General features: G+C 43.7%; 2 protein-coding genes across 2 annotated transcripts; both read left to right on the top strand.

The window, feature by feature from the left end:
- Positions 1-11,499: 11,499 nt before the first annotated feature.
- On the top strand, positions 11,500-12,906 carry LOC126007175 (tripartite motif-containing protein 75-like). Its single transcript, XM_049772652.1, has one exon. The coding sequence runs from the start codon at positions 11,500-11,502 to the stop codon at positions 12,904-12,906; it is 1,407 nt and encodes a 468-aa protein (XP_049628609.1).
- A 12,681-nt stretch (positions 12,907-25,587) lies between these two features.
- Positions 25,588-26,994, top strand: LOC126007172 (tripartite motif-containing protein 75-like). The gene has a single exon (XM_049772651.1). The coding sequence runs from the start codon at positions 25,588-25,590 to the stop codon at positions 26,992-26,994; it is 1,407 nt and encodes a 468-aa protein (XP_049628608.1).
- The last annotated feature ends 674 nt before the right edge of the window (positions 26,995-27,668 follow it).

Here is a 27,668-nt window from a genome sequence, read left to right as displayed (position 1 = left end):
CCATATGTGTTTTCTGCTTAAGAAAACTACTGTGATATAATTACCACTTTTTTGGTGTATCATAGTAAGACTATCCATTCCTCTTGCAACTCTTGTTTATTCTCTGAGCATAGTTGAACAAAAATAAATACAGGAAGAAGAGATAGTACAGCAGTAAGATGCTTGCCTGCACATAGCTTACTGATTTTAAACCTGGCACTGCACATGATCAACAAAAAACGTTAAATATAACATTTATATAAATATAATTTATGTGTTTGTATAAAATCATATATTTTATATAATTTGTGTATTTATATAAATATAAGATATATTTATATAAATCAAATATAATATAATATATAATTTTATATTTATGTAAATATATTCATATAAGTAATTAATTATATCTACTTTGAATTATATAAGTAATTAATTATATATACTTAAAATAAATCCATCATAAAACATTAAACGTTTGAGCTCAGTATAGCATTTGCATTGCAAGAAAGTAAAAAATCGTATCAGTAAAATAATGCCCCCTAGGAATTTTATTAGCAGTTAAACAAAAGCCTTACTGCCAATATTGAGGCATGTGACTTACACTACTTGGGTGTGAGTGCACTTGTCACCCCACAGAGGTCTTCTAACTCTCAATAGTAGTTTGATTTTATTCATTATCCTCTTCCACATTCTTTTTTTTTTTTTTTTTTTTTTTGGTTTTTGGGCCACATCGGTGATGCTCAGGGGTTACTCCTGGCTATGCGCTCAGAAGTCGCTCCTGGCTTGGGGGACCATATGGGACGCCGGGGGATCGAACCGCGGTCCATCCAAGGCTAGTGCAGGCAAAGCAGGCACCTTACCTCTAGCACCACCGCCTGGCCCCTCTCTTCCACATTCTTTTTTTTTTTTTTTTTTTGGTTTTTGGGTCACACCCGGCAGTGCTCAGGGGTTACTCCTGGCTGTCTGCTCAGAAATAGCTCCTGGCAGGCACGGGGGACCATATGGGACACCGGGATTCGAACCAACCACCTTAGGTCCTGGATCGGCTGCTTGCAATGCAAACACTGCTATGCTATCTCTCCGGCCCCAAGACTCGATATTTTTAAAGGTCAGTTATAACTGTTGAATATCATGCAGTGACTCCTCAATGCAACATCAAATAATGTCTTTTCTTGTAGTGCAACAACTTACAAGTTGTTTGCCTTGTAAGCAGCCTATCCAGGTTTGATACCTAGCAAGCTCTATCTTCCCCAGAGCCTGCCAGGAGTAATTTGTGAGTTCAGAGTCAAGAAAAAACTCCGTGGATTGCTGAGTATGGCTCAAAAACAAAATATACAATAAAGGAAAGAAAGAGAAAAAAAGTTGGGAGAAAAAATGAGAGAGAAAGAAAGAAACAAAGAAATAAAAGAGAGAAGGAAAGAGAGAAAGAATAAAGAAAAAGGGAAGGAAGTAATAAAAATAAACAGTAATAAATTGACAACTGGACTAAAAGGACTATCAAAGCTAGAATGAAATTTCTTTGGCTCTAAATTTGAACAAACCATGTTGAGCAAGATGATCAACTATCTAACTTAAACCCAAATTTCATCATATCAGAATTAATCTATTTTTCAGTTCCATGCAAATGTAATCAGTTTGTTCTACATCCTTGAAGAATGCCATTGGAGCTTTGATAATGATTAATGAATACGTATCATGCCTTGCATAGAATGGTTATTTTAACATTAACCTACAGTCTATGAGCAAGAAACATTTTTTTGTTTTTTTCATGTGAGTCTTTTAGCAATGACAAAATTTTTGATGTGTAAGACTTTTACTTCCATTATAAGATTTGATTCCAAGTTACTTAATTCATTTATAAAATGAGTGAGTTATTTAGGGGGCCACACCTGATTGTGCTCAGGGTTACTCCTAACTCTGCACTCAAGGATTATTCCTGGAGATTCTCTGAGGATTCTATGGTTCCAGGGGTTGAACTAAGGTCGCCCAAATGCAAAATGACAGGAGTGGGGGATGGACTGGGTCAGTGGATCTTTTGCTTGCAGAAAGTTGTTTTTGTTTGTTTGTTTGTTTGGTTGGTTGGTTTTTGGTTTTTGGGCCACATCCGGTGATGCTCAGGGGTTACTCCTGGCTATGCGTTCAGAAGTCGCTCCTGGTTTGGGGAACCATATGGGATGCCGGGGGATCGAACCTCGGTCCATCCAAGGCTAGCGCAGGCAAGGCAGGCACCTTACCTTTAGCGCCACCGCCCAGCCCCTGATTGCAGAAAGTTTTGATAAATGATGTCACATATGATGTCTAATATGTTAGACCCAGGAATAAACAGGGAAGTGTTCGTTTTACATGCGGCCAACCTAGGTTCAATCCCTGGCATCCCATAAGGTTCCCTGAACATTGCCATGAGTAATTGGGGGGGGGGTTGGTTTTTGGGTCATGCCAATTGACGCTCAGGAGTTACTCCTGGCTCTGCACTCAGAACTTGCTCCTGGCAGGCATGGGTTCCTATGGGATGCTGGGAATCAAACCACTGTCAGTCCTGGGTCGGTCATGTGCAAGGCAAATGCCATACTGCTGTGCTATCTCTTTGGTGCCTGCCATGAGTAATTTCTTTCTTTTTTTTTGTTTGTTTGTTTATTTTATTTATTTATTTATTTTGCCACACCTGGTGACACTTGAGGGTTACTCCTGGTTATGCACTCAGAAATCGCCCCTAGCTTGGTGGACTATAGGGGACACCGGTGATCCAACCAAGGTTCATCCTGGATCAGCTGTATGAAAGACAAACGCCCCATCGCTAGGCTCTCACTTCGGTCCTTCCATGAAAAATTTCTGATTGCAGAGCCAGGAGTAAGCCCTGAGCACAATTGGGTATGTGCTTCAGAAAACAAACCAAAAATTGGGAGTGTTTGCATCTCTCCTTGATATGGTCTTTGTAGACTTGTTAATTATTGGACAACCTCAAAATAACTTAAAGAAAATAAAACCTGCAAATCCCTGAAATACCTACAATCTTGCAATTATTAGGAGAACCAATTGGACACCACTGGCTGACATGAGTAGATTCACATTAACAGAAAATACCCAACATTTAACCTACAGTTATGGAAATGGACCTTTCTGAAAAGCTTAACTTGGGAGTCATTTTGGATAATTGGTGCATCATTTTAAGATTACTGGCACTAATCTCTCTTGGAGAGCTTTTGTTTCCCTTAAAGTTTGGTTCCACAATTTCCCACACTCCCTCAACTGAGCGTCCTTCAGCAATCCTGAGTTTCTTCTCCAACCACAGCCCCCATGCGAGCACCCCCCCGCCAAGATTCTCAGAAGGCCCCTCCTGTTCCACCTAGAAAATCCCTGACAAACAGATCAAAAGAGATTCAAGCTGGATGGAATCTTCTGGAACTGCACACTTGGCAATTCTTGCCTGCCCTCCCCCAGCTTCTCTCCTGTGAACACTCCATTTCCCTCAGGCTGACCCATTCCTACTCACTCTGGTCAAGCTCCCTGCTCCACTCTGCTCAAGTCTGGGTTCTGCTCTAATCCAAGTGCTCCTTGCTCCTTTTTCCTGCAGACCAGACTGTCTCCAGGACTCAGGGAAGAAGCCACGGGCTCTCCTTTGCATAAGAAGCCTGATTTTATAGTTTGTGAGTAGGTCCTTTCCTTTGCTCCCGCTGATTAGATTCTAGTTGCTTCAGTACAGAAACTATCCATCATTGTCCTGTCTATTCCCATCCCCTGTTTAGGGTGGAATCCCCCCCTACAAGTTGAGTACTTATCAAGTTCACTCCAGGGGAGAGAGAAGGTTCAGATCATCCCTCTCTGATGCTATCCAATGAAAAGTATGAACTCCATCTCAGTGCTCAGGGCAGGTTCCTTGCCTTCCCAACTCCTGCACAAGTTCACACCAGGCTAACACTGCACTGGTGCTTCAGACTTAAATGTGGTTTCATGAGCATGAATTGGCTCCCAGCTTCATCTCTTTAGGCTTTATCAGTGGTCCACACCTCTCTTTCTCTCTCTCTTTCTCTCTTTCTCTCTTTCTCTCTCTCTCTCTCTCTCTCTCTCTCTCTCTCTCTCTCTCTCTCTCTCTCTCTCTCTCTCTCTCTCTCTCTCTCTCTCTCTCTCTCTCTCTCTCTCTCCTCTCTGTGTTTCTGTGTCTGTGTGAAAACTTACCTGGCATGGCAAACACCATATCTCAAAGGTATTTTTCCCCATATGAGGCTTTACCCACTTGCCCTTTGGATGTGTTGAATCCTGAGATTTCTCCAAATATAAAAAACTTGATCCCAGAATTTATGGTAGTTGGGGGGACAAAGCCCACTCTTTCAGCTAAAAGAAAGTAAAACCTTCATTTTTTTTTGTTTGTTTGTGTTTTTGACCCCCACCCTTGTGATACTGGGTAAAGGAGAAGGTGCTGATTGGGCTCTGTTTATGGGGGCCCTATCCTGGTGGGGTTTCTCTCTGTTCATCCTTCTAGGTAGTTTTTCTTTGCCAAAGTAGAATTGAACATGGAGGCTCGAGGAAAAGAAAAGGCACTAATTCCTATTGATGCTTGGGAACTGGTTGAACCTACAAACACACCTATAGCTAATAAGTAGAGAGGGGCAATCATATGTCCAGAGGAAGGATGTGATGCAAATAGGCCAGAGGGGGAGACCAGTGGGGCTCTTGGTGGTGGGGACCCCAGGAGAAAGTTCCACATCAGGGTCTCAGTCCCTGGAAGAGGAGTTTTTCCCAGATGGTGGGTTGAAACTAAACTAGAGAGAGGAAAACCACCTACAGACATCACAAATGAACTCAAACTCAACTTTTTTTAAAAAATATTAATTACTTTATTTAAACAGTGTGGTTACAAAGTTATTCATATTTTAGTTAGGATTTTTTTCAGTTTCAAAGTTGTTCATGATTGAGTTTCAGTCCTACAATGTCCAACACCTTTTACCAGGGTACATTTCCCACCAGCAATGTCCCAATTCCCCCCCCCCCCTTTCCCTCTGCCTGCCTCTTGTACAGATATTTTTCTTCTTTCTTCCCTCTCTCTCCTTTCGTTCTTTACCCTTTTAGACACTGTGGTTTGCAATATTTAGACCGAGGGGTATCCTGCCTTTATCTCTTTTAGTGCCCAATTCTTGCCCAGAGAATTCATTTCTGAATGGACATTGTCAGAATGCCCCATTACACTATATAACCTAGAAAATGCTTACAAGAGGGTGAGCATTCATTGGCAACAGACTCGGGTCAAGCACAAGTAAAGAGAAAGGGTAAAGACTGAGAAATCTTGGGGCCGGGCGGTGGCGCTGGAGGTAAGGTGCCTGCCTTGCCTGCGCTAGCCTAGGACGGACCGTGGTTCGATCCCCCGGTGTCCCATATGATCCCCCAAGCCAGGAGCAACTTCTGAGCGCATAGCCACGAGTAACCCCTGAGCGTCACAGGGTGTGGCCCAAAAACCAAAAAAAAAAAAAAAAGACTGAGAAATCAGGACAAGTTCCGTGAGCTCTCCCTGAGTGTGCTCAGACAGGCTCTGTCCTCAGACTGTAGAAAGAAATTCACTGTGGACTGGAGCAATAATAGCACAGTGGGTAGGGTGTTTTCCTTGCATGCAGCCAACCCAGATGAGTCCTGGTTCAATTCCCCAGCATCCCACAAGATCCTCCCAAGTCTGCCAGGAGTGATTTCTGAACACAGAGTGAAAAGTAATCCCTGGGTGCCACCGGATATGCCTCCAAAATCTAAATAAATATTTTTTTTGAATTTTGGGCCACACCAAGTGACGCTCAGAAATTGCTCTTGGCTTGGGGGACCATATGGAATGCCAGGGGATCAAACTGCAGTACCGTGTTCCCTCCTAGGTCAGATGCATGCAAGGCAAACAAAAGCCTTACAGATGAGCCACAGCTCCGCCACCAAATAAATGTTCTGTTTGTTTGTTTGGTTGGTTGGTTTTTGGGTCACACCCAGCAACGCTCAGGGATTACTCCTGGCTCTATGCTCAGAAATCGCTCCTGGCAGGCTCTGAGGACCATATGGGATGCTGGGATTCGAACCACCGACCTTCTGCATGCAAGGCAAACGTATTACCTCCATGCTATCTCAAAGCCCCTGTTTGTTTTTAAAGAAACTCACTGTTCCCAACTCCCATCCCAGGAAAAAATGCCACAGCTGCATGCTCTGACCCCTGGGCTGCCTAGGGCTCTGGGGGTGCTTTCGTCCAACTGCCAACAGCAATTGCATTCACATCCACTGACTTTTTCAGAGGACTCATGGCCATGGGTCTGGAGCACACTCCAAAAGCCCTCTCTGGGACCTCGGCTTTCCACCTGCCACAAGTGCCCTCTGCTCTTGAGTCCCTCTGCACCCACAACAGCAGCATGAGTTGTCGGTGGAAATACTGAGATGGAACTGGGTTTTGCTAGTCATAACTGAGCTTTCTTGTCCTGAGATCCAAAGAGACTGGGTAGGCAATGGCTGAATCCAGGACAACCTGACCCCTGAAACTGGCTCTCCATGTTCTGCAAACCAGTGAGGAGAGGCTGGCACTGCCCTTCTGAGACTGAGCACAAGCACCCCAGGAACATTAGACTCTGTCTATCTGTCTCTTGCTCGCTTGCTTGCACTTGCTTCAGAAGAGTTGCACATTTATTTATTTATTTATTTATTTATTTATTTATTTATTTATTTATTTATTTATTTATTGTTTTTTGGGTCACACCTGGCAGCACTCAGGGGTGACTCCTGGCTCTATGCTCAGAAATCGCTCCTGGTAGGTCTGGGGCGGGGGGGGGGGGGGAACGACGACTATATGGGATGCTGGGATTCGAACCACTGTCCTGCGTGCAAGGCAAATACCCTACCTCCATGCTATCTCTCCGGCCCTGAGTTGCACATTTTGGAGCCCCTTTTGCTGGCATGAGTCTGTCTCACAGCAGAATCTGTGAGCAGATATCTCGGGCTATTCTGAGCCTCTCCTGCCCAGATTTCCAATAAGACAATCTTTGTTTTGGGTGAAACTAAGTGGTAAACAAACAGATACAAAGAAACCAGGGTTGATCTTTGTTTTGGGTAAAATAAGGCGTAAGCTAACAAAGGATAGTAAGTGGAAAAGAAACTGGCTTTGCATATGGGTGACCAGGGTTCTACCCCTGGAACCATAGAATCCTCAGAGTCTCTTCAGGAATAATACTTGAGTGCAGAGCTAGAAGTAACTCCTGAGCACCATTAGGTGTGGCCCCCCCTAAATAACTAACTATAAAAGAATAAAGTAAATTTTATAATGGAAGTAAAAGACATACACATCAAAAATATGTCATTGCTAAAAAGGAAGACTCACTCGAGAAAATGGAAAATGTTTCTTGCTTATGGATTGAAGATTTAGTGTTAAAAAAACCATCCTATGCAAAGTGTGATACATATTCAATTAATCTTTATCAGAGTTCCAATAGCAATCTTCAAGGATGTAGAACAAACATTGATAACATTGCATTAAATTGAAAACTGGATTAATTTTGACATGGGAAATTTTGAGTTTTACTTAGATGGCTGATCCTCTTGCTCAACATGGTGTTAAAATTTATTTTTATTTTTTTTGTTTTTGTTTGTTTGTTTGTTTTTGGTCACACCCGGCCTTGCTCAGGGGTTACTCCTGGTTCTATGCTCAGAAATTGCTCCTGGCAGGCTCAGGGGACCATATAGGATGCCGGGATTCGAACCACTGACCTTCTGATTCCATGGCAAACACCTTATCTCCATTCTATCTCTCCGCCCCAAGGTGTTAAAATTTAGAACCAAAGAAATTTCATTCTTGCTTTTAGAGTTTTTTTAGTTCAGTTGTTCATTATGACTGTTTTTTTCTTCCTTCCTAAGCGCTAGAGTGATCGCGTAGCAGGTAGGGCATTTGCCTTGCAAAGGTGCTGACTCAGCTTTGATCCCCATATCTTTAAGCATTGAGTCAGGAGTAACCCCTTAGCTCTGCCAGATGTGGCTCTCCACCAAAATGAACCAAGTCTACATAATATTATGAAGATTTAACTGATTTAGACTAGATTTTTGTGTTTAAAATTTTTGTGCTGCTCTGGAGAGCAGCAGAGGCAAATAAAAATATACTGTGCTTATATATCAGCAAAACTGTAAAGTAGATCCAGATGAATCTGATGAAGAATGTGGAAGAGGATAATGAATAAAATTAAACTACTATTGAGAGTAAAAAGATCTCTGTGGGGTGGACAAGTACACTTGCACCCAAGTAGTATATTATTGGAAGTAAGGCTTTCATTGAACTGCAAATAAAACTCCTGGGGGCATTATTTTACTGATACAATTTTACCTTATTTATATATAATTATTATTTAACTCTTATTGTTTCAATTTTTTATTTTGGGCCATTCCTGACTGGTGCGAGGGGTACCAGGGATCAAATCCTGGTTGGCCATATATAAGGCCCCACCTATTGAACTATTGATCTGACATTTAACATTTTATGCTAATTTATATTTATACAAATTATATATAACTGATTATTTATATAATATATTATGGAATAATATGTGTTATTTTATATATTAATATTATATAAAGCAGGGGTCTCAAACTCGTGGCCGGCGGGCTGTTTGCAGCCCTCCGTACAACATTTTGTGGCCCTGCCCTAGAAGAATCTTTTTTTGTTTTGTTTTGTTTTAGTTGTTTGGGTCACACCCCCCAATGTTCAAGGCTTACTACTGACTTTGCACTCAAAGATCACCCCGACTTTGCCTCCTGCAGCTCCCAGGTAAATTGAGTTTGAGACCCCTGATATAAAGTATATTATTAATATATATTATTAATATAAATTATATTCAGGGAAAATGTTATATTTAACATTTATATTGAATCATAATCAGTGCCTAGGTTAAAATCTGTGGACCATATGCAGGCAAGCATCTTATGTGCTATACTATTTCTCAACCTGTATTTATTTTTTGTTCAGGTATGCTGAAAGAACAAATTGGAGTTACAAGAGGAGTGGATGGTCTTACAATAACACTCAAAAATGATAATTATGTCAGAATAGAGTATTTATTTATTTGTTTGTTTGTTTCTGGGCCACATCAGGCAGCACTAGAGGGTTCCTCTTAGCTCCTGGTAGGCTCAGGGGACCATATGGATGCTGGGAATTGAGCCTGAGTTCATCACAGGTCAGTCATGTGCAAAGCAAATGCCCTACCACCTCAGTAGAATTTTCTTAGCCGGGAATACATATTGAAGTGATGAATCTAATCTAATATGGTTTGAGTTAGAGGAGCCTGAGCAGTTTGAAAAGCACACAATAGTTTATGAATACAAAAAAAAAAGAGAGAGAGAGAGACAATAGTGTGTGTGTGTGTGTGTGTGTGTGTGTGTGTGTGTGTGTGTGTGTGTGTGTGTATTCTGGAAGCAACTGACTAAAGGGTCAGGAGCTATTAAAACCACTTGGTTGGGAGCCGGCGAGATAGCTTGAAGGTAAGGCGTTTGCCTTCCATGCAGAGGGATGGTGGTTCAAATCTCGGCATCTCGTATGGTCCCCTGTGCCTGCCAGGGGTGATTTCTGAGTGTAGAGCCAGGAGTAACCCCTGAGCGATGCCGAATGTGATCCAAAAATAAATAAATAAATAAATAAATAAATAAATAAATAAATAAATAAATAAACCACTTGGTTGAACAATTCTGTGTCAAGATGGAAAACAGAAAGACAAGCAAAAAGATTCCTGCCCCACTTAGAGAGGGGAGATGAAGTGGGAGACAAGCCAGGTGGGAAAGTCCCCACCCTACAGTGATGGGACCAGAGAGGATGAGTGGAGACAATCACGGGAGCCAATCATTGCTCAGAGACTGATGAGATTAGCATCTGACCAATAGGGTGGGAGAAAAGGACCCACCCATCATGTTATAAAAGCAGCATCCAGAGCATGAGCAGGGCAAGCCCTTGCTATTTCTCTGAGTGCTTGATGCCTGTCAGGAGCACAGAGAACAGAGCACCTTGGCTTTGGATACAGCTCAGTCTAGGACCTCGAACATCACTTGAATAAGGTGAGCTGGAACAAAATTACAGGGTGGATGTAACAGGGAGCAAGCATATATGGGGATGCTTCAGAGAGAACAGGAAGAACATCCTGAGCACCTTTGCAAGACAGTTTGTGGTAGACAGAGCTGGAAATATGGTGGGTTCTCAGAAGCAAGTATTAGAAGAGGCAGGACTGAGGCTGTGTGTGAGGAGAGTAACCCTGGTGCTGCTGGTTGTTTGCAACCAGGGCTCTGTGGGCGCAGGGTTCAGTCTGAGATTAATTCTCACCATTTTGCAAATTGTGGTGAAATTTAAACGTCGCAAAATAAACCCAGGCTTAAATATGCATAAATATGTGTTTATATAATTGTAGGTCAAGGTTGTCAGGAATGTTTCTATGTGCATGTTTTATGCATTTTCCCATTTTAACTTGTCAGTGATCTGGACTTTGTGCTCATGATCAAAACTAGGTGTTAATATTCTCATCGATAGGGGCCGGCGAGGTGGCGCTAGAAGTAAGGTGTCTGCCTTGCAAGCGCTAGCCAAGGAAGGACCATGGTTCGATCATCCGGCATCCCATATGGTCCCCCCAAGCCAGGGGCAATTTCTGAGTGCTTAGCCAGGAGTAACCACTGAGCATCAAACGGGTGTGGCCCGAAAAACCAAAAAAAAAAAAAAAATCTCACCGATAGCCTGGCCCCAAATGACCATATGATACATGGATTATCAGAGAAGGTTCTGCTAGTGACAATGATGTACATAATTGTGGGGTGACCTGAGTTTTCCCTTTGCTAAATTTTGTGACGGAAGTTATACTGGTGAAAGGAATTTACATTTAGGCACCATTTTATGTATATTGGGACAACAGAATTTGCTAACATGAAGAAACGATTATTTTTATATGAATCATTTCAAAACATCAGACTCCTATTTCACTTATTCAAGTTATCTTAACTGAAAATGTATATATTTGATTCTAAAATAGAATACTGGGCAATTATTACTATTATTATTATTGTTTATACATTGATTCTCTGCTTAATGTCTGCCATTTTCTTTCCTAGTGTTTTTTTTTTTTTCGGGCCACACCCATTTGATGCTCAGGGGTAGTTACTCCTGGCTAAGCTCTCAGAAATTGCCCCAGGCTTGGGGGGACCATATGGGACGCCAGGAGATCTGAACAGCTCTAGCGATGCTTGCAAGGCAGACACCTTATATCTAGCACCACCTCGCCGGCCCCAATGTCTGTCATTTTCTTAAAAACTCGTGGATTTATCAGTTTTCCACAATCTAAAATTTGCATTTCTATCCCAACATTGCCTTAGGTTTCCATCACTTCTTGGATTGGTGCCTCCTAGCAACCCAGAGGGTGAACTGCAACTTCCCTTCCAGGTTCTGTAGAAGGCTGGGAAGAGCCCAGAGCAACAGAGGTCAAAACTACAGCTCCCCAAGCTGCTGGAGTTCCTGGCATGACTCTTCCCCTGCCTCTGGCACCAGGAGCAGCTATGGCCCTGGCGGCCTCTCTGGCTGAGCTGCAGGCAGAGGCCTGCTGCCCCGTGTGTCGAAATTTTCTGCAAGAACCCGTGACTCTGGAATGTGGCCACAACTGCTGTGGCTCGTGCCTACAGGAGCGCTGGGAGCACCTGCAGGACGTCCTGCCCTGCCCTGTGTGCCTGCACCCTTGCACAGATGGGCACCCCCAGAGGAACACACAGCTGGATAACATGATTGATCTGGTCCAGCAGCTTCGCAGCAAGAGGTTGAAGATCGCAGAGCTGGTGGAAGAGGAGGAAGAAGAAGAGGAGGAGGGCAGAGGCCTCTGTGAGAGGCACCAGCAGGCCCTGAACCTGTTCTACGAGGACGACCTGGAGCTGCTGTGTGCCCAGTGCGGTGAATCCCCTGAACACCAGGCCCATGACCTGATGCCCATCGCAGAAGCTGCTGCTCATCACAGGCAGAGGCTCAAGAGCTGCCTGGGGCGGCTGGGGAATCAGCTGGAGGAGGCAGAAATGATCTTGCTAAGGCAGGTGTGGGAGGGACAAGGATGGAGAGAGGAGGTGGAAGAAAGTAGGCATGATATAATCTGTGAGACTGAGCACTTGAAGAGTTTCTTGAAAATAGAGGAAGATGTTCTTCAGAACGGGCTATCGAGACAAATGACAGGGTTTTCCAGAAAGATCATTCAAGGCCAAACCCAGCTGTCAGACATTGGCTCCACTCTCAAGTCGCTGCTGAGAGACATCCTTGGTCTGCGGCTGCAGACAGACCTGGCGCTGCTGAGGGGCGCTGGGCACATGCACAGGCAGTGGCGCAAATGGGGCGGCTTGGAGCTTCCCGCAACCTTTTCCTACCAATTTATGGAGCCGGCTCTCCTGTTGCCTCCCTTCTATGCTGGCCTGCACAACCTCAAGGACCATTTTCTGGTGCATCTGACCCTGGATCCTGACACTGCCCACCCCAGTCTCACCGTCTCCCAGGACCGGAAAACGGTCAGTTTTCATCGCCTCGACAGAGCAGGTGGACACACGTCTGGCTCTCGCCCCAAGGCCTTCACCTCCCTGGAAGCCATCTTGGGCATGCAGGGCTTTGAAGGGGGCCGGCACTTCTGGCAGGTAGAAATCCAAGACTCAGGCATGTGGTCCTTAGGGGTGTGCAAGGAGTCGTTCCCCCGAAATGCTGTGGGAACTCCGTCCCCGGGTGACGGCTGCTGGCAACTCCAGCAGTTCACTGGAGTCCACCAGGAACTAAGCCGCGTTGGCGTGCTTCTGGACTATGACTTGGAAGAAATTGTCTTTTACAATTTGGTTAACTGCTCCCAGTTCTGCACACTCAAAGGCAACTTTTCAGGAAAGCTCCTGCCCTACTTTGGTCTTGGCTCCTTGTCCACAGCGTTTTCCATGACCATTGTCTGAGCTGATGTCAAGTCTCTCATCCACTTCTCTGCCTAATTTACCTCCTGTGTAACCCAGTTGGGGTAATAAAGTCAGTCTTTTCTGAAGTCTGAATGCTGGTGTGTTTGTCACAATCACCCTACCCCACCTCTCCATCTTTATGCTGTGCCCACTTCTGGCAAGTTTTGAGTAGAGTCCTCTGTGCCCTCAGTGTTTTGGGGGAGGATCTCACAATCAAGTCTCCCTTCACCACGGGTCCCCCTGCTAATACCTGCTAATACCCTGCTAATATCTCCTTGCTTTGCTCTTCAGGCCCCTTGGCAATGTTTGGGCCTCCTGAGTACTGCTTGGGAAATCCCCAAACAACATAAAACAGCCCCCAAACCCAAATATATTTCTATGTCTTTTAGTGGGGCAAGTATTCAAAAAGGTGATGTACATAGACAAAACTTAAAAACACCCTTAGGAGTTGGGTCAATAGCCTAGCAGTGAGGGTGTTTGCTTTGCATGTGGCTGACCCGGTTTCTAGCCCCAGTCTCCCATAGGGTTCCTTGAGCCTGTCAGGAGTGATTCCTAAGGTCATATCCAGCAATAACCCTTGATCACTGCCAGGTGTGGGCTAGTAACAAAAAAAACCAAACAAACAAATCCACAACCTAAGAAAGAGCAGTGGGTGGAGGGCAGTTGGAAATGATCACTCTGGAAAAGAACTGGGAGCTGAAAGGAGGGAAAATGATAGGCATGAAACCCTTTCAGCAACAATATTGCAAACTACAGCGTCTAAAGGAAAAGTGTGTGTGTGTGTGTGTGTGTGATTGTGTGTGTGAGTGTGTGTGTGTGTGTGTGAGAGAGAGAGAGAGAGAGAGAGAGAGAGAGAGAGAGAGAGAGGGAGAGGGGGGGAGAGTAAGAGAGAGGGGGAAAAAGGAAGAGAGAGAAACAGTGAAGGGTGTTGGATTTCATATGACTGAAACAATCATAAACAACTTTGTCACTGTGGAGAAACATACCCAGCCGTGTTATGAACAACCTTGTAACTTCCTGTGTTAAATAAAGTGATTAAAAAAACTAGACTCTAGAGAAAACAAAGAGTAATATCAATGTGAACTATTTCTTATAGTTCACATACTAATGTAAACTAATTCTGAATGACTCTAGCATCACAATAACTAGTACAGCTTCCCTGGGCTAAGAGATGCTTATTTCTACTACTATTCTGGGGATTAAGAAACAGTGGAACCACTTCCTCTGCAAGACAGACTCTGCATGTCTGTTAGAGGAGGGAAATGATCTAGGTGCTAGGGTAAGGTGGGTTTGGAGAGCACCTCAAATGGCATCCTGTGTTGCCTGGGATTACATAAGCTGCTGGGCCATTATTGTAGGTGAACACAGAGAAGAAGGAAGCCAGGAAGAGAACTAAGAATAAGGGGTCTGAAGTGAACATTAACAAGCCTTAGGCAGGTGGATCTTGGACTTAGAGACAAGAGGTGAAAAACAAATTATTAGTCAATGAAATCTCTAGAAGAGTTGGATTGTTAGTGTTTGAGTTGGCACTGAGAGTCAAAGATGACCTATGATGCAAGGTGCAAAAGGGAATTTATTTGGTTAAGCAAGGTCTGAGCCTCATCTCACTACAGGAGTCTTGGCAGGACCATGAGTCAAATCTTCAAGCAGTTTATATAGAAATTGCAAGTAGTAACATAATATTAACAGAGCAATCATTTCATTATTTAGTTGTCTCAATCACGAATTTTTCTAGCTCAACTTCGGTTGTCTAGGGATACTATAATTCGAACCCAGGTTGTTGGGGGAATCCTTGATTCAAACCTTGGTCACCTAGGGATATTCCTGGTTGTCAGGGGATCTCTGACTCAAACTTTAATCCTCAAGTAATATTCTAATACAGAACCTGGTTGTTGGTTGAACACTCTGATAACAAACTCTGTTGTCGGGGGATACTCTGATATAGAACTTGGCTGTCAACGGTTAATTTGATTCACACTTTTGGTTGTTAAGGGAGCCTTTTTCCAAGCTCACTCAACCCCTAGTACCCCTGGAGGGTACTAACTTTGATTTTATTTCTTTTTTTTTTTTAATTTTTTCATTTTGCCAACGCCTGGTGTTGCTCAGGGATTACTCCTGGCTATGGGCTCAGAATTTGCTCCTGGCTTGGGGGATCATATGAGAAACTGGAGGATAGAACTGCAGTCTGTCCTAGGTTAGCATGTGCAAGGCATAGATGCCTTACCGCTTGTGCTACTGTTCTGGTCCCATTTTTGATTTAGCTAGGAATGGGAAAGTACACTTTAATAGGGTTAAAGCTTGTCTTTCTTTAGAGTTCCTTATGATGGATTTAGGGTGGGGAATCTTTGTTTTTTATTTTTTTTGTTTGTTTGTTTTTGTTTGTTTTTTTGGCCACACCCGGCGGTGCTCAGGGGTTACTCCTGGTTGTCTGCTCAAAAATAGCTCCTGGCAGGCTCGGGGGACCATATGGGACACTGGGATTCGAACCAACCATCTTTGGTCCTGGATCGGCTGCTTGCAAGGCAAACGCCGCAGTGCTATCTCTCCGGGCCCGGAATCTTTGTTTTTACAGGATATGAAGTTGTCCCAATCCTTCAATTTGTGAAAACATCATTCAGTGTCTATGAAGTTCAGTCAACCCAGTACAATAAAATGAGCCAACCCGAAGAAAGCAAACATTTCCAATGGAATGTTATGAAAATTTTGTTGCAGATTTATATTAAAAGATAAAATTTTATATAAAAAACAAACATGAGGGGCTGGAGTGATAGGACAGAAGTAGCCCATTTGCCTTGCTTGAACCAAACCGGGTTCAATTGCTGGCATCCCATATGGTGTTCAGAGCCTGCCAGGAGCGATTTCTGTGCCCAGAGACAGGAGTGATCCTTGAGTGCTGCCAGATGTTGCTCTTAACACCAACCAAACCAAACCAAACCAAATCAAAACAAAACAAATATGAGATCATTCCATCTGCACGAACAGCATGAAGTTATAAAATTGATGAATAGAAAAGCAAATATAAAAGAAAGAAATCTATTGATGTCAATGACAGACCCAGGAGGAACCAGAGTGGTATCAGTCCAAGAATATGGAAACTAACACTGGAACTGACAACATTCCAAATGTTGACTGTGTTTGTCTATTTATTTTGTTTTGGGTCCACACCCAGTGGTGCTCAGTGGTCAGTCCTGGCCCTGCACTTAGTAGTAATTCCTGGAAGTTTCAGAGGACCATATTGGATGTCCACAGTTGAAACCACATCAGTTGCATGCCAGGAAGGCTCCATATCTCTGTGTTATCTCTCCAGTCCTGAGATCCTTAATCTTAATAGTTTTCCTCATGTATTTCACACATTAATTTTTTTGTTTGTTTTTTTGGGTCACATCCAGCAGACTCAGGAACTACTCCTGAATCTATGCTCAGAAATTGCTCCTAGAGGCTCAGGGGACCATATGGGATGCTGGGATTCGAACCACAGTCCTTCTGCATGCAAGGCAAACACCTTACCTCCATATGTAGTGCAACAACTTACAAGTTGTTTGCCTTGTAAGCAGCCTATCCAGGTTTGATACCTAGCAAGCTCTATCTTCCCCAGAGCCTGCCAGGAGTAATTTGTGAGTTCAGAGTCAGGAAAAAACTCCGTGGATTGCTGAGTATGGCTCAAAAACAAAATATACAATAAAGGAAAGAAAGAGAAAAAAAGGTGGGAGAAAAAATGAGAGAGAAAGAAAGAAACAAAGAAATAAAAGAGAGAAGGAAAGAGAGAAAGAATAAAGAAAAAGGGAAGGAAGTAATAAAAATAAACAGTAATAAATTGACAACTGGACTAAAAGGACTATCAAAGCTAGAATGAAATTTCTTTGGCTCTAAATTTGAACAAACCATGTTGAGCAAGATGATCAACTATCTAACTTAAACCCAAATTTCACCATATCAGAATTAATCCATTTTTCAGTTCCATGCAAATGTAATCAGTTTGTTCTACATCCTTGAAGAATGCCATTGGAGCTTTGATAATGATTAATGAATACGTATCATGCCTTGCATAGAATGGTTATTTTAACATTAACCTACAGTCTATGAGCAAGAAACATTTTTCCTTTTTTTTCATGTGAGTCTTTTAGCAATGACAAAATTTTTGATGTGTAAGACTTTTACTTCCATTATAAGATTTGATTCCAAGTTACTTAATTCATTTATAAATTAGTGAGTTATTTAGGGGGCCACACCTGATTGTGCTCAGGGTTACTCCTAATTCTGCACTCAAGGATTATTCCTGGAGAGTCTCTGAGGATTCTATGGTTCCAGGGGTTGAACTAAGGTCGCCCAAATGCAAAATGACAGGAGTGGGGGATGGACTGGGTCAGTGGATCTTTTGCTTGCAGAAAGTTTTGATAAATGATGTCACAGGGTCCGTAAACAACAAATAATATGTTAGACCCAGGAATAAATAGGGAAGTGTTCGTTTTACATGCGGCCAACCCAGGTTCAATCCCTGGCATCCCATATGGTTCCCTGAATATTGCCATAAGTAATTGGGGGGGGTTGGTTTTGGGGTCATGCCAATTGACGCTCAGGGGCTACTCCTGGCTCTGCACTCAGAACTTGCTCCTGGCAGGCATGGGTTCCTATGGGATGCTGGGAATCAAACCACTGTCAGTCCTGGGTCGGTCATGTGCAAGGCAAATGCCATACTGCTGTGCTATCTCTTTGGTGCCTGCCATGAGTAATTTCTTTCTTTTTTTTGTTTGTTTGTTTATTTTATTTATTTATTTATTTTGCCACACCTGGTGACACTCGAGGGTTACTCCTGGCTATGCACTCAGAAATCGCCCCTAGCTTGGGGGACTATAGGGGACACCGGGGATCCAACCAAGGTTCATCCTGGATCAGCTGTATGAAAGACAAACTCCCCATCGCTAGGCAGTCACTCCGGTCCTTCCATGAAAAATTTCTGATTGCAGAGCCAGGAGTAAGCCCTGAGCACAATTGGGTATGTGCTTCAAAAAACAAACCAAAAATTGGGAGTGTTTGCATCTCTCCTTGATATGGTCTTTGTAGACTTGCTAATTATTGGACAAACTCAAAATAACTTAAAGAAAATAAAACCAGCAAATCCCTGAAATACCTACAATTTTGTAATTATTAGGAGAACCAATTGGACACAACTGGCTGACATGAATAGATTCACATTAACAGAAAATACCTAACAGTTAAACTACAGTTATGGAAATGGACCTTTCTGAAAAGCTTAACTTGGGAGTCATTTTGGATAGTTGGTGCATCATTTTAAGATTACTGGCACTAATCTCTCTCGGAGAGCTTTTGTTTCCCTTAAAGTTTGGTTCCACAATTTCCCACACTCCCCCAGCTGAGCATCCTTCAGCAATCCTGAGCTTCTTCTCCAACCACAGCCCCCATGCGAGCACCTCCACCAAGATTCTCAGAAGGCCCCTCCTGGAGAGTCACTCCTAAAAGATGGACTTGGGAGCCCTATCCTGGTGGGGTTTCTCTCTGTTAATCCTTCTAGGTAGTTTTTCTTTGCAAAAATAGAATTGAACATGGAGGCTCGAGGAAAAGAAAAGGCACTAATTCCTATTGATGCTTGGGAACTGGTTGAACCTACAAACACACCTATAGCTAATAAGTAGAGAGGGGCAATCATATGTCCAGAGGAAGGATGTGATGCAAATAGGCCAGAGGGAAAGACCAGTGGGGCTCTTGGTGGTGGGGACCCCAGGAGAGAAGTTCCACATCAGGGTCTCACTCCCTGGAAGAGGAGTTTTTCCCAGATGGTGGGTTGAAACTAAACTAGAGAGAGGAAAACCACATACAGACATCACAAATGAAATCAAACTCAACATTTTTTTAAAATATTAATTACTTTATTTAAACAGTGTGGTTACAAAGTTGTTCATATTTTAGTTAGGATTTTTTTCAGTTTCAAAGTTGTTCATGATTGAGTTTCAGTCCTACAATGTCCAACACCTTTTACCAAGGTACATTTCCCACCAGCAATGTCCCAATTCCCCCCACCCCCCACCCCCACCCCCCGCCTTTCCCTCTGCCTGTCTCTTGTGCAGATATTTTTCTTCTCTCTTCCCTCTCTCTCCTTTTGTTCTTTACCCTTTTAGACACTGTGGTTTGCAATATTTAGACCGAGGGGTATCCTGCCTTTATCTTCTTTTAGTGCCCAATTCTTGCCCAGAGAATTCATTTCTGAATGGACATGGTCAGAATGCCCCATTACACTATATAACTTAGAAAATGCTTACAAGAGGGTGAGCATTCATTGGCAACAGACTTGGGTCAAGCACAAGTAAAGAGAAAGGGCGAAGACTGAGAAATCAGGACAAGTTCTGTGAGCTCTCCCTGAGTGTGCTCAGACAGGCTCTGTCCTCAGACTGTAGAAAGAAATTCACTGTGGACTGGAGCAATAATAGCACAGTGGGTAGGGTGTTTTCCTTGCATGCAGCCAACCCAGATGAGTCCTGGTTCAATTCCCCAGCATCCCACAAGATCCTCCCGAGTCTGCCAGGAGTGATTTCTGAACACAGAGTGAAAAGTAATCCCTGGGTGCCACCGGATATGCCTCCAAAATCTAAATAAATATTTTTTTTGAATTTTGGGCCACACCAAGTGACGCTCAGAAATTGCTCTTGGCTTGGGGGACCATATGGAATGCCAGGGGATCAAACTGCAGTACCGTGTTCCCTCCTAGGTCAGATGCATGCAAGGCAAACAAAAGCCTTACAGATGAGCCACAGCTCCGCCACCAAATAAATGTTCTGTTTGTTTGTTTGGTTTTTGGTTTTTGGGTCACACCCAGCAACGCTCAGGGATTACTCCTGGCTCTATGCTCAGAAATCGCTCCTGGCAGGCTCTGAGGACCATATGGGATGCTGGGATTCGAACCACCGACCTTCTGCATGCAAGGCAAACGTATTACCTCCATGCTATCTCAAAGCCCCTGTTTGTTTGTTTTTAAAGAAACTCACTGTTCCCAACTCCCATCCCAGGAAAAAATGCCACAGCTGCATGCTCTGACCCCTGGGCTGCCTAGGGCTCTGGGGGTGCTTTCGTCCAACTGCCAACAGCAATTGCATTCACATCCACTGACTTTTTCAGAGGACTCATGGCCATGGGTCTGGAGCACACTCCAAAAACCCTCTCTGGAACCTCGGCTTTCCACCTGCCACAAGTGCCCTCTGCTCTTGAGTCCCTCTGCACCCACAACAGCAGCATGAGTTGTCGGTGGAAATACTGAGATGGAACTGGGTTTTGCTAGTCATAACTGAGCTTTCTTGTCCTGAGATCCAAAGAGACTGGGGTGGGCAATGGCCGGATCCAGGGCAACTTGACCTCTGAAACTGCCTCTCCATGTTCTGCAAACCAGTGAGGAGAGGCTGGCACTGCCCTTCTGAGACTGAGCACAAGCACCCCAGGAACATTAGACTCTGTCTATCTGTCTCTTGCTCGCTTGCTTGCACTTGCTTCAGAAGAGTTGCACTTTTATTTATTTATTTATTTATTTATTTATTTATTTATTTATTCATTTATTCATTTATTTATTTATTTATTTATTTATTTATTTATTTATTGGTTTTTGGGTCACACCTGGCAGCACTCAGGGGTGACTCCTGGCTCTATGCTCAGAAATCGCTCCTGGCAGACCTGGGGGGGGGGGGGATGACTATATGGGATGCTGGGATTGGAACCACTGCCCTGCATGCAAGGCAAATACCCTACCTCCATGCTATCTCTCCGGCCCTGAGTTGCACATTTTGGAGCCCCATTTGCTGGCATGAGTCTGTCTCACAGCAGAATCTGCCTTCTTCTTCCTCCTCGTTGTCTTCTTTATCTACTCTATTTCTTCCTCTTCCCCCTCTTCCTCCTCTTCCTCCACCTCTTCTTCCTCTTCTTATTCTCTTCCTCCTCCTGCTCTTTCTGGAAGTTGTTTTTTTTATTTTTACCTTATATCTCCCACAAATTGCCTGCTAGAACTGTTGTGTATGAGGGAGTAAGAACATAGTAAGAGCATAGTAAGAGGCTATTCTGAGCCTCTCCTGCCCAGATTTCCATATAAGACAATCTTTGTTTTGGGTGAAACTAAGTGGTAAACAAACAGATACAAAGAAACCAGGGTTGATCTTTGTTTTGGGTAAAATAAGGTGTAAGCTAACAAAGGATAGTAAGTGGAAAAGAAACTGGCTTTGCATATGGGTGACCAGGGTTCTACTCGTGGAGCCATAGAATCCTCTGAGTCTCTTCAGGAATAATACTTGAGTGCAGAGCTAGAAGTAACTCCTGAGAACCATTAGGTGTGCCCTCCCTAAATAACTAACTATAAAAGAATAAAGTAAATTTTATAATGGAAGTAAAAGACTTACACATCAAAAAATATGTCATTGCTAAGAGGAAGACTCACTCGAGAAAATGGAAAATGTTTCTTGCTTATGGATTGAAGATTTAGTGTTAAAATAACCATCCTATGCAAAGTGTGATACATATTCAATTAATCTTTATCAGAGTTCCAATAGCAATCTTCAAGGATGTAGAACAAACATTGATAACATTACATTAAATTGAAAACTGGATTAATTTTGACATGGGAAATTTTGAGTTTTACTTAGATGGCTGATCCTCTTGCTCAACATGGTATTAAAATTTATTTTTATTTTTTTTGTTTTTGTTTTTGTTTGTTTGTTTGTTTTGGGTCACACCCGGCCTTGCTCAGGGGTTACTCCTGGTTCTATGCTCAGAAATTGCTCCTGGCAGGCTCAGGGGACCATATAGGATGCTGGGATTCAAACCACTGACCTTCTGATTCCAAGGCAAACACTTTATCTCCATTCTATCTCTCCGACCCAAGGTGTTAAAATTTAGAACCAAAGAAATTTCATTCTTGCTTTTAGAGTTTTTTTAGTTCAGTTGTTCATTATGACTGTTTTTTTCTTCCTTCCTAAGCGCTAGAGTGATCGCGTAGCGGGTAGGGCATTTGCTTTGCAAAGGTGCTGACTCAGCTTTGATCCTCAGATTCCATATCTTTAAGCATTGAGTCAGGAGTAACCCCTTAGCTCTGCCAGATGTGGCTCTCCACCAAAATGAACCAAGTCTACATAATATTATGAAGATTTAACTGATTTAGACTAGATTTTTGTGTTTAAAATTTTTGTGCTGCTCTGGAGAGCAGCAGAGGCAAATAAAAATATACTGTGCTTATATATCAGCAAAACTGTAAAGTAGATCCAGATGAATCTGATGAAGAATGTGGAAGAGGATAATGAATAAAATTAAACTACTATTGAGAGTAAAAAGATCTCTGTGGGGTGGACAAGTACACTTGCACCCAAGTAGTATATTATTGGAAGTAAGGCTTTCATTGAACTGCAAATAAAACTCCTGGGGGCATTATTTTACTGATACAATTTTACCTTATTTATATATAATTATTATTTAACTCTTATTGTTTCAATTTTTTATTTTGGGCCATTCCTGACTGGTGCGAGGGGTACCAGGGATCAAATCCTGGTTGGCCATATATAAGGCCCCACCTATTGAACTATTGATCTGACATTTAACATTTTATGCTAATTTATATTTATACAAATTATATATAACTGATTATTTATATAATAATATATTATGGAATAATATGTGTTATTTTATATATTAATATTATATAAAGCAGGGGTCTCAAACTCGTGTCCGGCGGGCTGTTTGCAGCCCTCCGTACAACATTTTGTGGCCCTGCCCTAGAAGAATCTTTTTTTGTTTTGTTTTGTTTTAGTTGTTTGGGTCACACCCCCCAATGTTCAAGGCTTACTACTGACTTTGCACTCAAAGATCACCCCGACTTTGCCTCCTGCGGCCCCCAGGTAAATTGAGTTTGAGACCCCTGATATAAAGTATATTATTAATATATGTTATTAATATAAATTATTAATATAAATTATATTCAGGTAAAATGTTATATTTAACATTTTATGTTGAATCATAATCAGTGCCTAGGTTAAAATCTGTGGACCATATGCAGGCAAGCATCTTATGTGCTATACTATTTCTCAACCTGTATTTATTTTTTGTTCAGGTATGCTGAAAGAACAAATTGGAGTTACAAGAGGAGTGGATGGTCTTACAATAACACTCAAAAAATGATAATTATGTCAGAATAGAGTATTTATTTATTTGTTTGTTTGTTTCTGGCCCACATCAGGCAGCACTAAGGGGTTCCTCTTAGCTCTGTGCTCAGAAGTCGCTCCTGGTAGGCTCAGGGGACCATATGGGATGCTGGGAATTGAGCCTGAGTTCATCACAGGTCAGTCATGTGCAAAGCAAATGCCCTACCACCTCAGTAGAATTTTCTTAGCCAGGAATACATATTGAAGTGATGAATCTAATCTAATATGGTTTGAGTTAGAGGAGCCTGAGCAGTTTGAAAAGCACACAATAGTTTATGAATACAAAAAAAAAAAAGAGAGAGAGAGACAATAGTGTGTGTGTGTGTGTGTGTGTGTGTGTGTGTGTGTGTGTGTGTGTGTGTGTGTGTGTGTGTGTATTCTGGAAGCAACTGACTAAAGGGTCAGGAGCTATTAAAACCACTTGGTTGGGAGCCGGCGAGATAGCTTGAAGGTAAGGCGTTTGCCTTCCATGCAGAGGGATGGTGGTTCAAATCTCGGCATCTCGTATGGTCCCCGGTGCCTGCCAGGGGTGATTTCTGAGTGTAGAGCCAGGAGTAACCCCTGAGCGATGCCGAATGTGATCCAAAAATAAATAAATAAATAAATAAATAAACCACTTGGTTGAACAATTCTGTGTCAAGATGGAAAACAGAAAGACAAGCAAAAAGATTCCTGCCCCACTTAGAGAGGGGAGATGAAGTGGGAGACAAGCCAGGTGGGAAAGTCCCCACCCTACAGTGATGGGACCAGAGAGGATGAGTGGAGACAATCACAGGAGCCAATCATTGCTCAGAGACTGATGAGATTAGCATCTGACCAATAGGGTGGGAGAAAAGGACCCACCCATCATGTTATAAAAGCAGCATCCAGAGCATGAGCTGGGCAATCCCTTGCTATTTCTCTGAGTGCTTGATGCTTGTCAGGAGCACAGAGCACAGAGCACAGAGCACCTTGGCTTTGGATACAGCTCAGTCTAGGACCTCGCACATCACTTGAACAAGGTGAGCTGGAACAAAATCACAGGGTGGATGTAACAGGGAGCAAGCATATATGGGGATGCTTCAGAGAGAACAGGAAGAACATCCTGAGCGCCTTTGCAAGACAGTTTGTGGTAGACAGAGCTGGTAATATGGTGGGTTCTCAGAAGCAAGTATTAGAAGAGGCAGGACTGAGGCTGTGTGTGAGGAGAGTAACCCTGGTGCTGCTGGTTGTTTGCAACCAGGGCTCTGTGGGCGCAGGGTTCAGTCGGAGATTAATTCTCACCATTTTGCAAATTGTGGTGAAATTTAAATGTCGCAAAATAAACCCAGGCTTAAATATGCATAAATATGTGTTTATATAATTGTAGGTCAAGGTTGTCAGGAATGTTTCTATGTGCATGTTTTATGCATTTTCCCATTTTAACTTGTCAGTGATCTGGACTTTGTGCTCATGATCAAAACTAGGTGTTAATATTCTCATCGATAGGGGCCAGCGAGGTGGCGCTAGAAGTAAGGTGTCTGCCTTGCAAGCGCTAGCCAAGGAAGGACCATGGTTCGATCCCTGGTTCGATCATCCGGCGTCCCATATGGTCCCCCCAAGCCAGGGGCAATTTCTGAGTGCTTAGCCAGGAGTAACCACTGAGCATCAAACGGGTGTGGCCCGAAAAACCAAAAAAAAAAAAAAAAAAAATCTCACCGATAGCCTGGCCCCAAATGACCATATGATACATGGATTATCAGAGAAGGTTCTGCTAGTGACAATGATGTACATAATTGTGGGGTGACCTGAGTTTTCCCTTTGCTAAATTTTGTGACGGAAGTTATTCTGGTGAAAGGAATTTACATTTAGGCACCATTTTATGTATATTGGGACAACAGAATTTGCTAACATGAAGAAACGATTATTTTTATATGAATCATTTCAAAACATCAGACTCCTATTTCACTTATTCAAGTTATCTTAACTGAAATTGTATATATTTGATTCTAAAATAGAATAATGGGCAATTATTACTATTATTATTATTGTTTATACATTGATTCTCTGCTTAATGTCTGCCATTTTCTTTCCTAGTGTTTTTTTTTTTTTTTTTCGGGCCATACCCATTTGATACTCAGGGGTAGTTACTCCTGGCTAAGCTCTCAGAAATTGCCCCAGGCTTGAGGGGACCATATGGGACGCGGGGAGATCTGAACAGCCCTAGCGATGCTTGCAAGGCAGACACCTTATATCTAGCACCACCTCGCCGGCCCCAATGTCTGTCATTTTCTTAAAAACTCGTGGATTTATCAGTTTTCCACAATCTAAAATTTGCATTTCTATCCCAACATTGCCTTAGGTTTCCATCACTTCTTGGATTGGTGCCTCCTAGCAACCCAGAGGGTGATCTGCAACTTCCCTTCCAGGTTCTGTAGAAGGCTGGGAAGAGCCCAGAGCAACAGAGGTCAAAACTACAGCTCCCCAAGCTGCTGGAGTTCCTGGCATGACTCTTCCCCTGCCTCTGGCACCAGGAGCAGCTATGGCCCTGGCGGCCTCTCTGGCTGAGCTGCAAGCAGAGGCCTGCTGCCCCGTGTGTCGAAATTTTCTGCAAGAACCCGTGACTCTGGAATGTGGCCACAACTGCTGTGGCTCGTGCCTACAGGAGCGCTGGGAGCACCTGCAGGACGTTCTGCCCTGCCCTGTGTGCCTGCACCCTTGCACAGATGGGCACCCCCAGAGGAACACGCAGCTGGGAAACATGATTGATCTGGTCCAGCAGCTTCGCAGCAAGAGGTTGAAGATCGCAGAGCTGGTGGAAGAGGAGGAAGAAGAAGAGGAGGAGGGCAGAGGCCTCTGTGAGAGGCACCAGCAGGCCCTGAGCCTGTTCTGCGAGGACGACCTGGAGCTGCTGTGTGCCCAGTGCGGTGAATCCCCTGAACACCAGGCCCATGACCTGATGCTCATTGCAGAAGCTGCTGCTCATCACAGGCAGAGGCTCAAGAGCTGCCTGGGGCGGCTGGGGAATCAGCTGGAGGAGGCAGAAACGATCTTCCTAAGGCAGGTGTGTGAGGGACAAGGATGGAGAGAGGAGGTGGAAGAAAGTAGGCATGATATAATCTGTGAGACTGAGCACTTGAAGAGTTTCTTGAAAATAGAGGAAGATGTTCTTCAGAACGGGCTATCGAGACAAATGACAGGGTTTTCCAGAAAGATCATTCAAGGCCAAACCCAGCTGTCAGACATTGGCTCCACTCTCAAGTCGCTGCTGAGAGACATCCTTGGTCTGCGGCTGCAGACAGACCTGGCGCTGCTGAGGGGCGCTGGGCACATGCACAGGCAGTGGCGCAAATGGGGCGGCTTGGAGCTTCCCGCAACCTTTTCCTACCAATTTATGGAGCCGGCTCTCCTGTTGCCTCCCTTCTATGCTGGCCTGCACAACCTCAAGGACCATTTTCTGGTGCATTTTACCCTGGATCCTGACACTGCCCACCCCAGTCTCACCGTCTCCCAGGACCGGAAAACGGTCAGTTTTGACCCCCTCGGCAGAGCAGGTGGATCCACGTCGGGCTCTCGCCCCAAGGCCTTCACCTCCCTGGAAGCCATCTTGGGCAAGCAGGGCTTTGAGGGGGGCCGGCACTTCTGGCAGGTAGAAATCCAAGACTCAGGCATGTGGTCCTTAGGGGTGTGCAAGGAGTCGTTCCCCCGAAATGCTATGGGAACTCCGTCCCCGGGTGACGGCTGCTGGCAACTCCAGCAGTTCACTGGAGTCCACCAGGAACTAAGCCGCGTTGGCGTGTTTCTGGACTATGACTTGGAAGAAATTGTCTTTTACAATTTGGTTAACTGCTCCCAGTTCTGCACACTCAAAGGCAGCTTTTCGGGAAAGCTCCTGCCCTACTTTGGTCTTGGCTCCTTGTCCACAGCGTTTTCCATGACCATTGTCTGAGCTGATGTCAAGTCTCTCATCCACTTCTCTGCCTAATTTACCTCCTGTGTAACCCAGTTGGGATAATAAAGTCAGTCCTTTCTGAAGTCTGAGTGCTGGTGTGTTTGTCACAATCACCCTACCCCCACCTCTCCATCTTTATGCTGTGCCCACTTCTGGCCAAGTTTTGAGTAGAGTCCTCTGTGCCCTCAGTGTTTTGGGGGAGGATCTCACAATCAAGTCTCCCTTCACCAAGGGTCCCCCTGCTAATACCTGCTAATACCCTGCTAATATCTCCTTGCTTTGCTCTTCAGGCCCCTTGGCAATGTTTGGGCCTCCTGTGTACTGCTTGGGAAATCCCCAAACAACATAAAACAGCCCCCAAACCCAAATATATTTCTATGTCTTTTAGTGGGGCAAGTATTCAAAAAGGTGATGTACATAGACAAAACTTAAAAACACCCTTAGGGGTTGGGTCAATAGCCTATCAGTGAGGGTGTTTGCCTTGCATGTGGCTGACCCGATTTCTAGCCCCAGTCTCCCATAGGGTTCCTTGAGCCTGTCAGGAGTGATTCCTAAGGTCATATCCAGCAATAACCCTTGATCACTGCCAGGTGTGGGCTAGTAACAATAAAACCCAAACAAACAAATCCACAACCTAAGAAAGAGCAGTGGGTGGAGGGCAGTTGAAAATG

Source organism: Suncus etruscus, chromosome 4 (genome assembly GCF_024139225.1).
Source record: "Suncus etruscus isolate mSunEtr1 chromosome 4, mSunEtr1.pri.cur, whole genome shotgun sequence".
In the NCBI taxonomy this organism is placed as follows: domain Eukaryota; kingdom Metazoa; phylum Chordata; class Mammalia; order Eulipotyphla; family Soricidae; genus Suncus; species Suncus etruscus.
The sequence above is the reverse complement of the archived record's forward strand: the minus strand, read 5'-3'. Positions and strand labels throughout refer to the sequence as shown.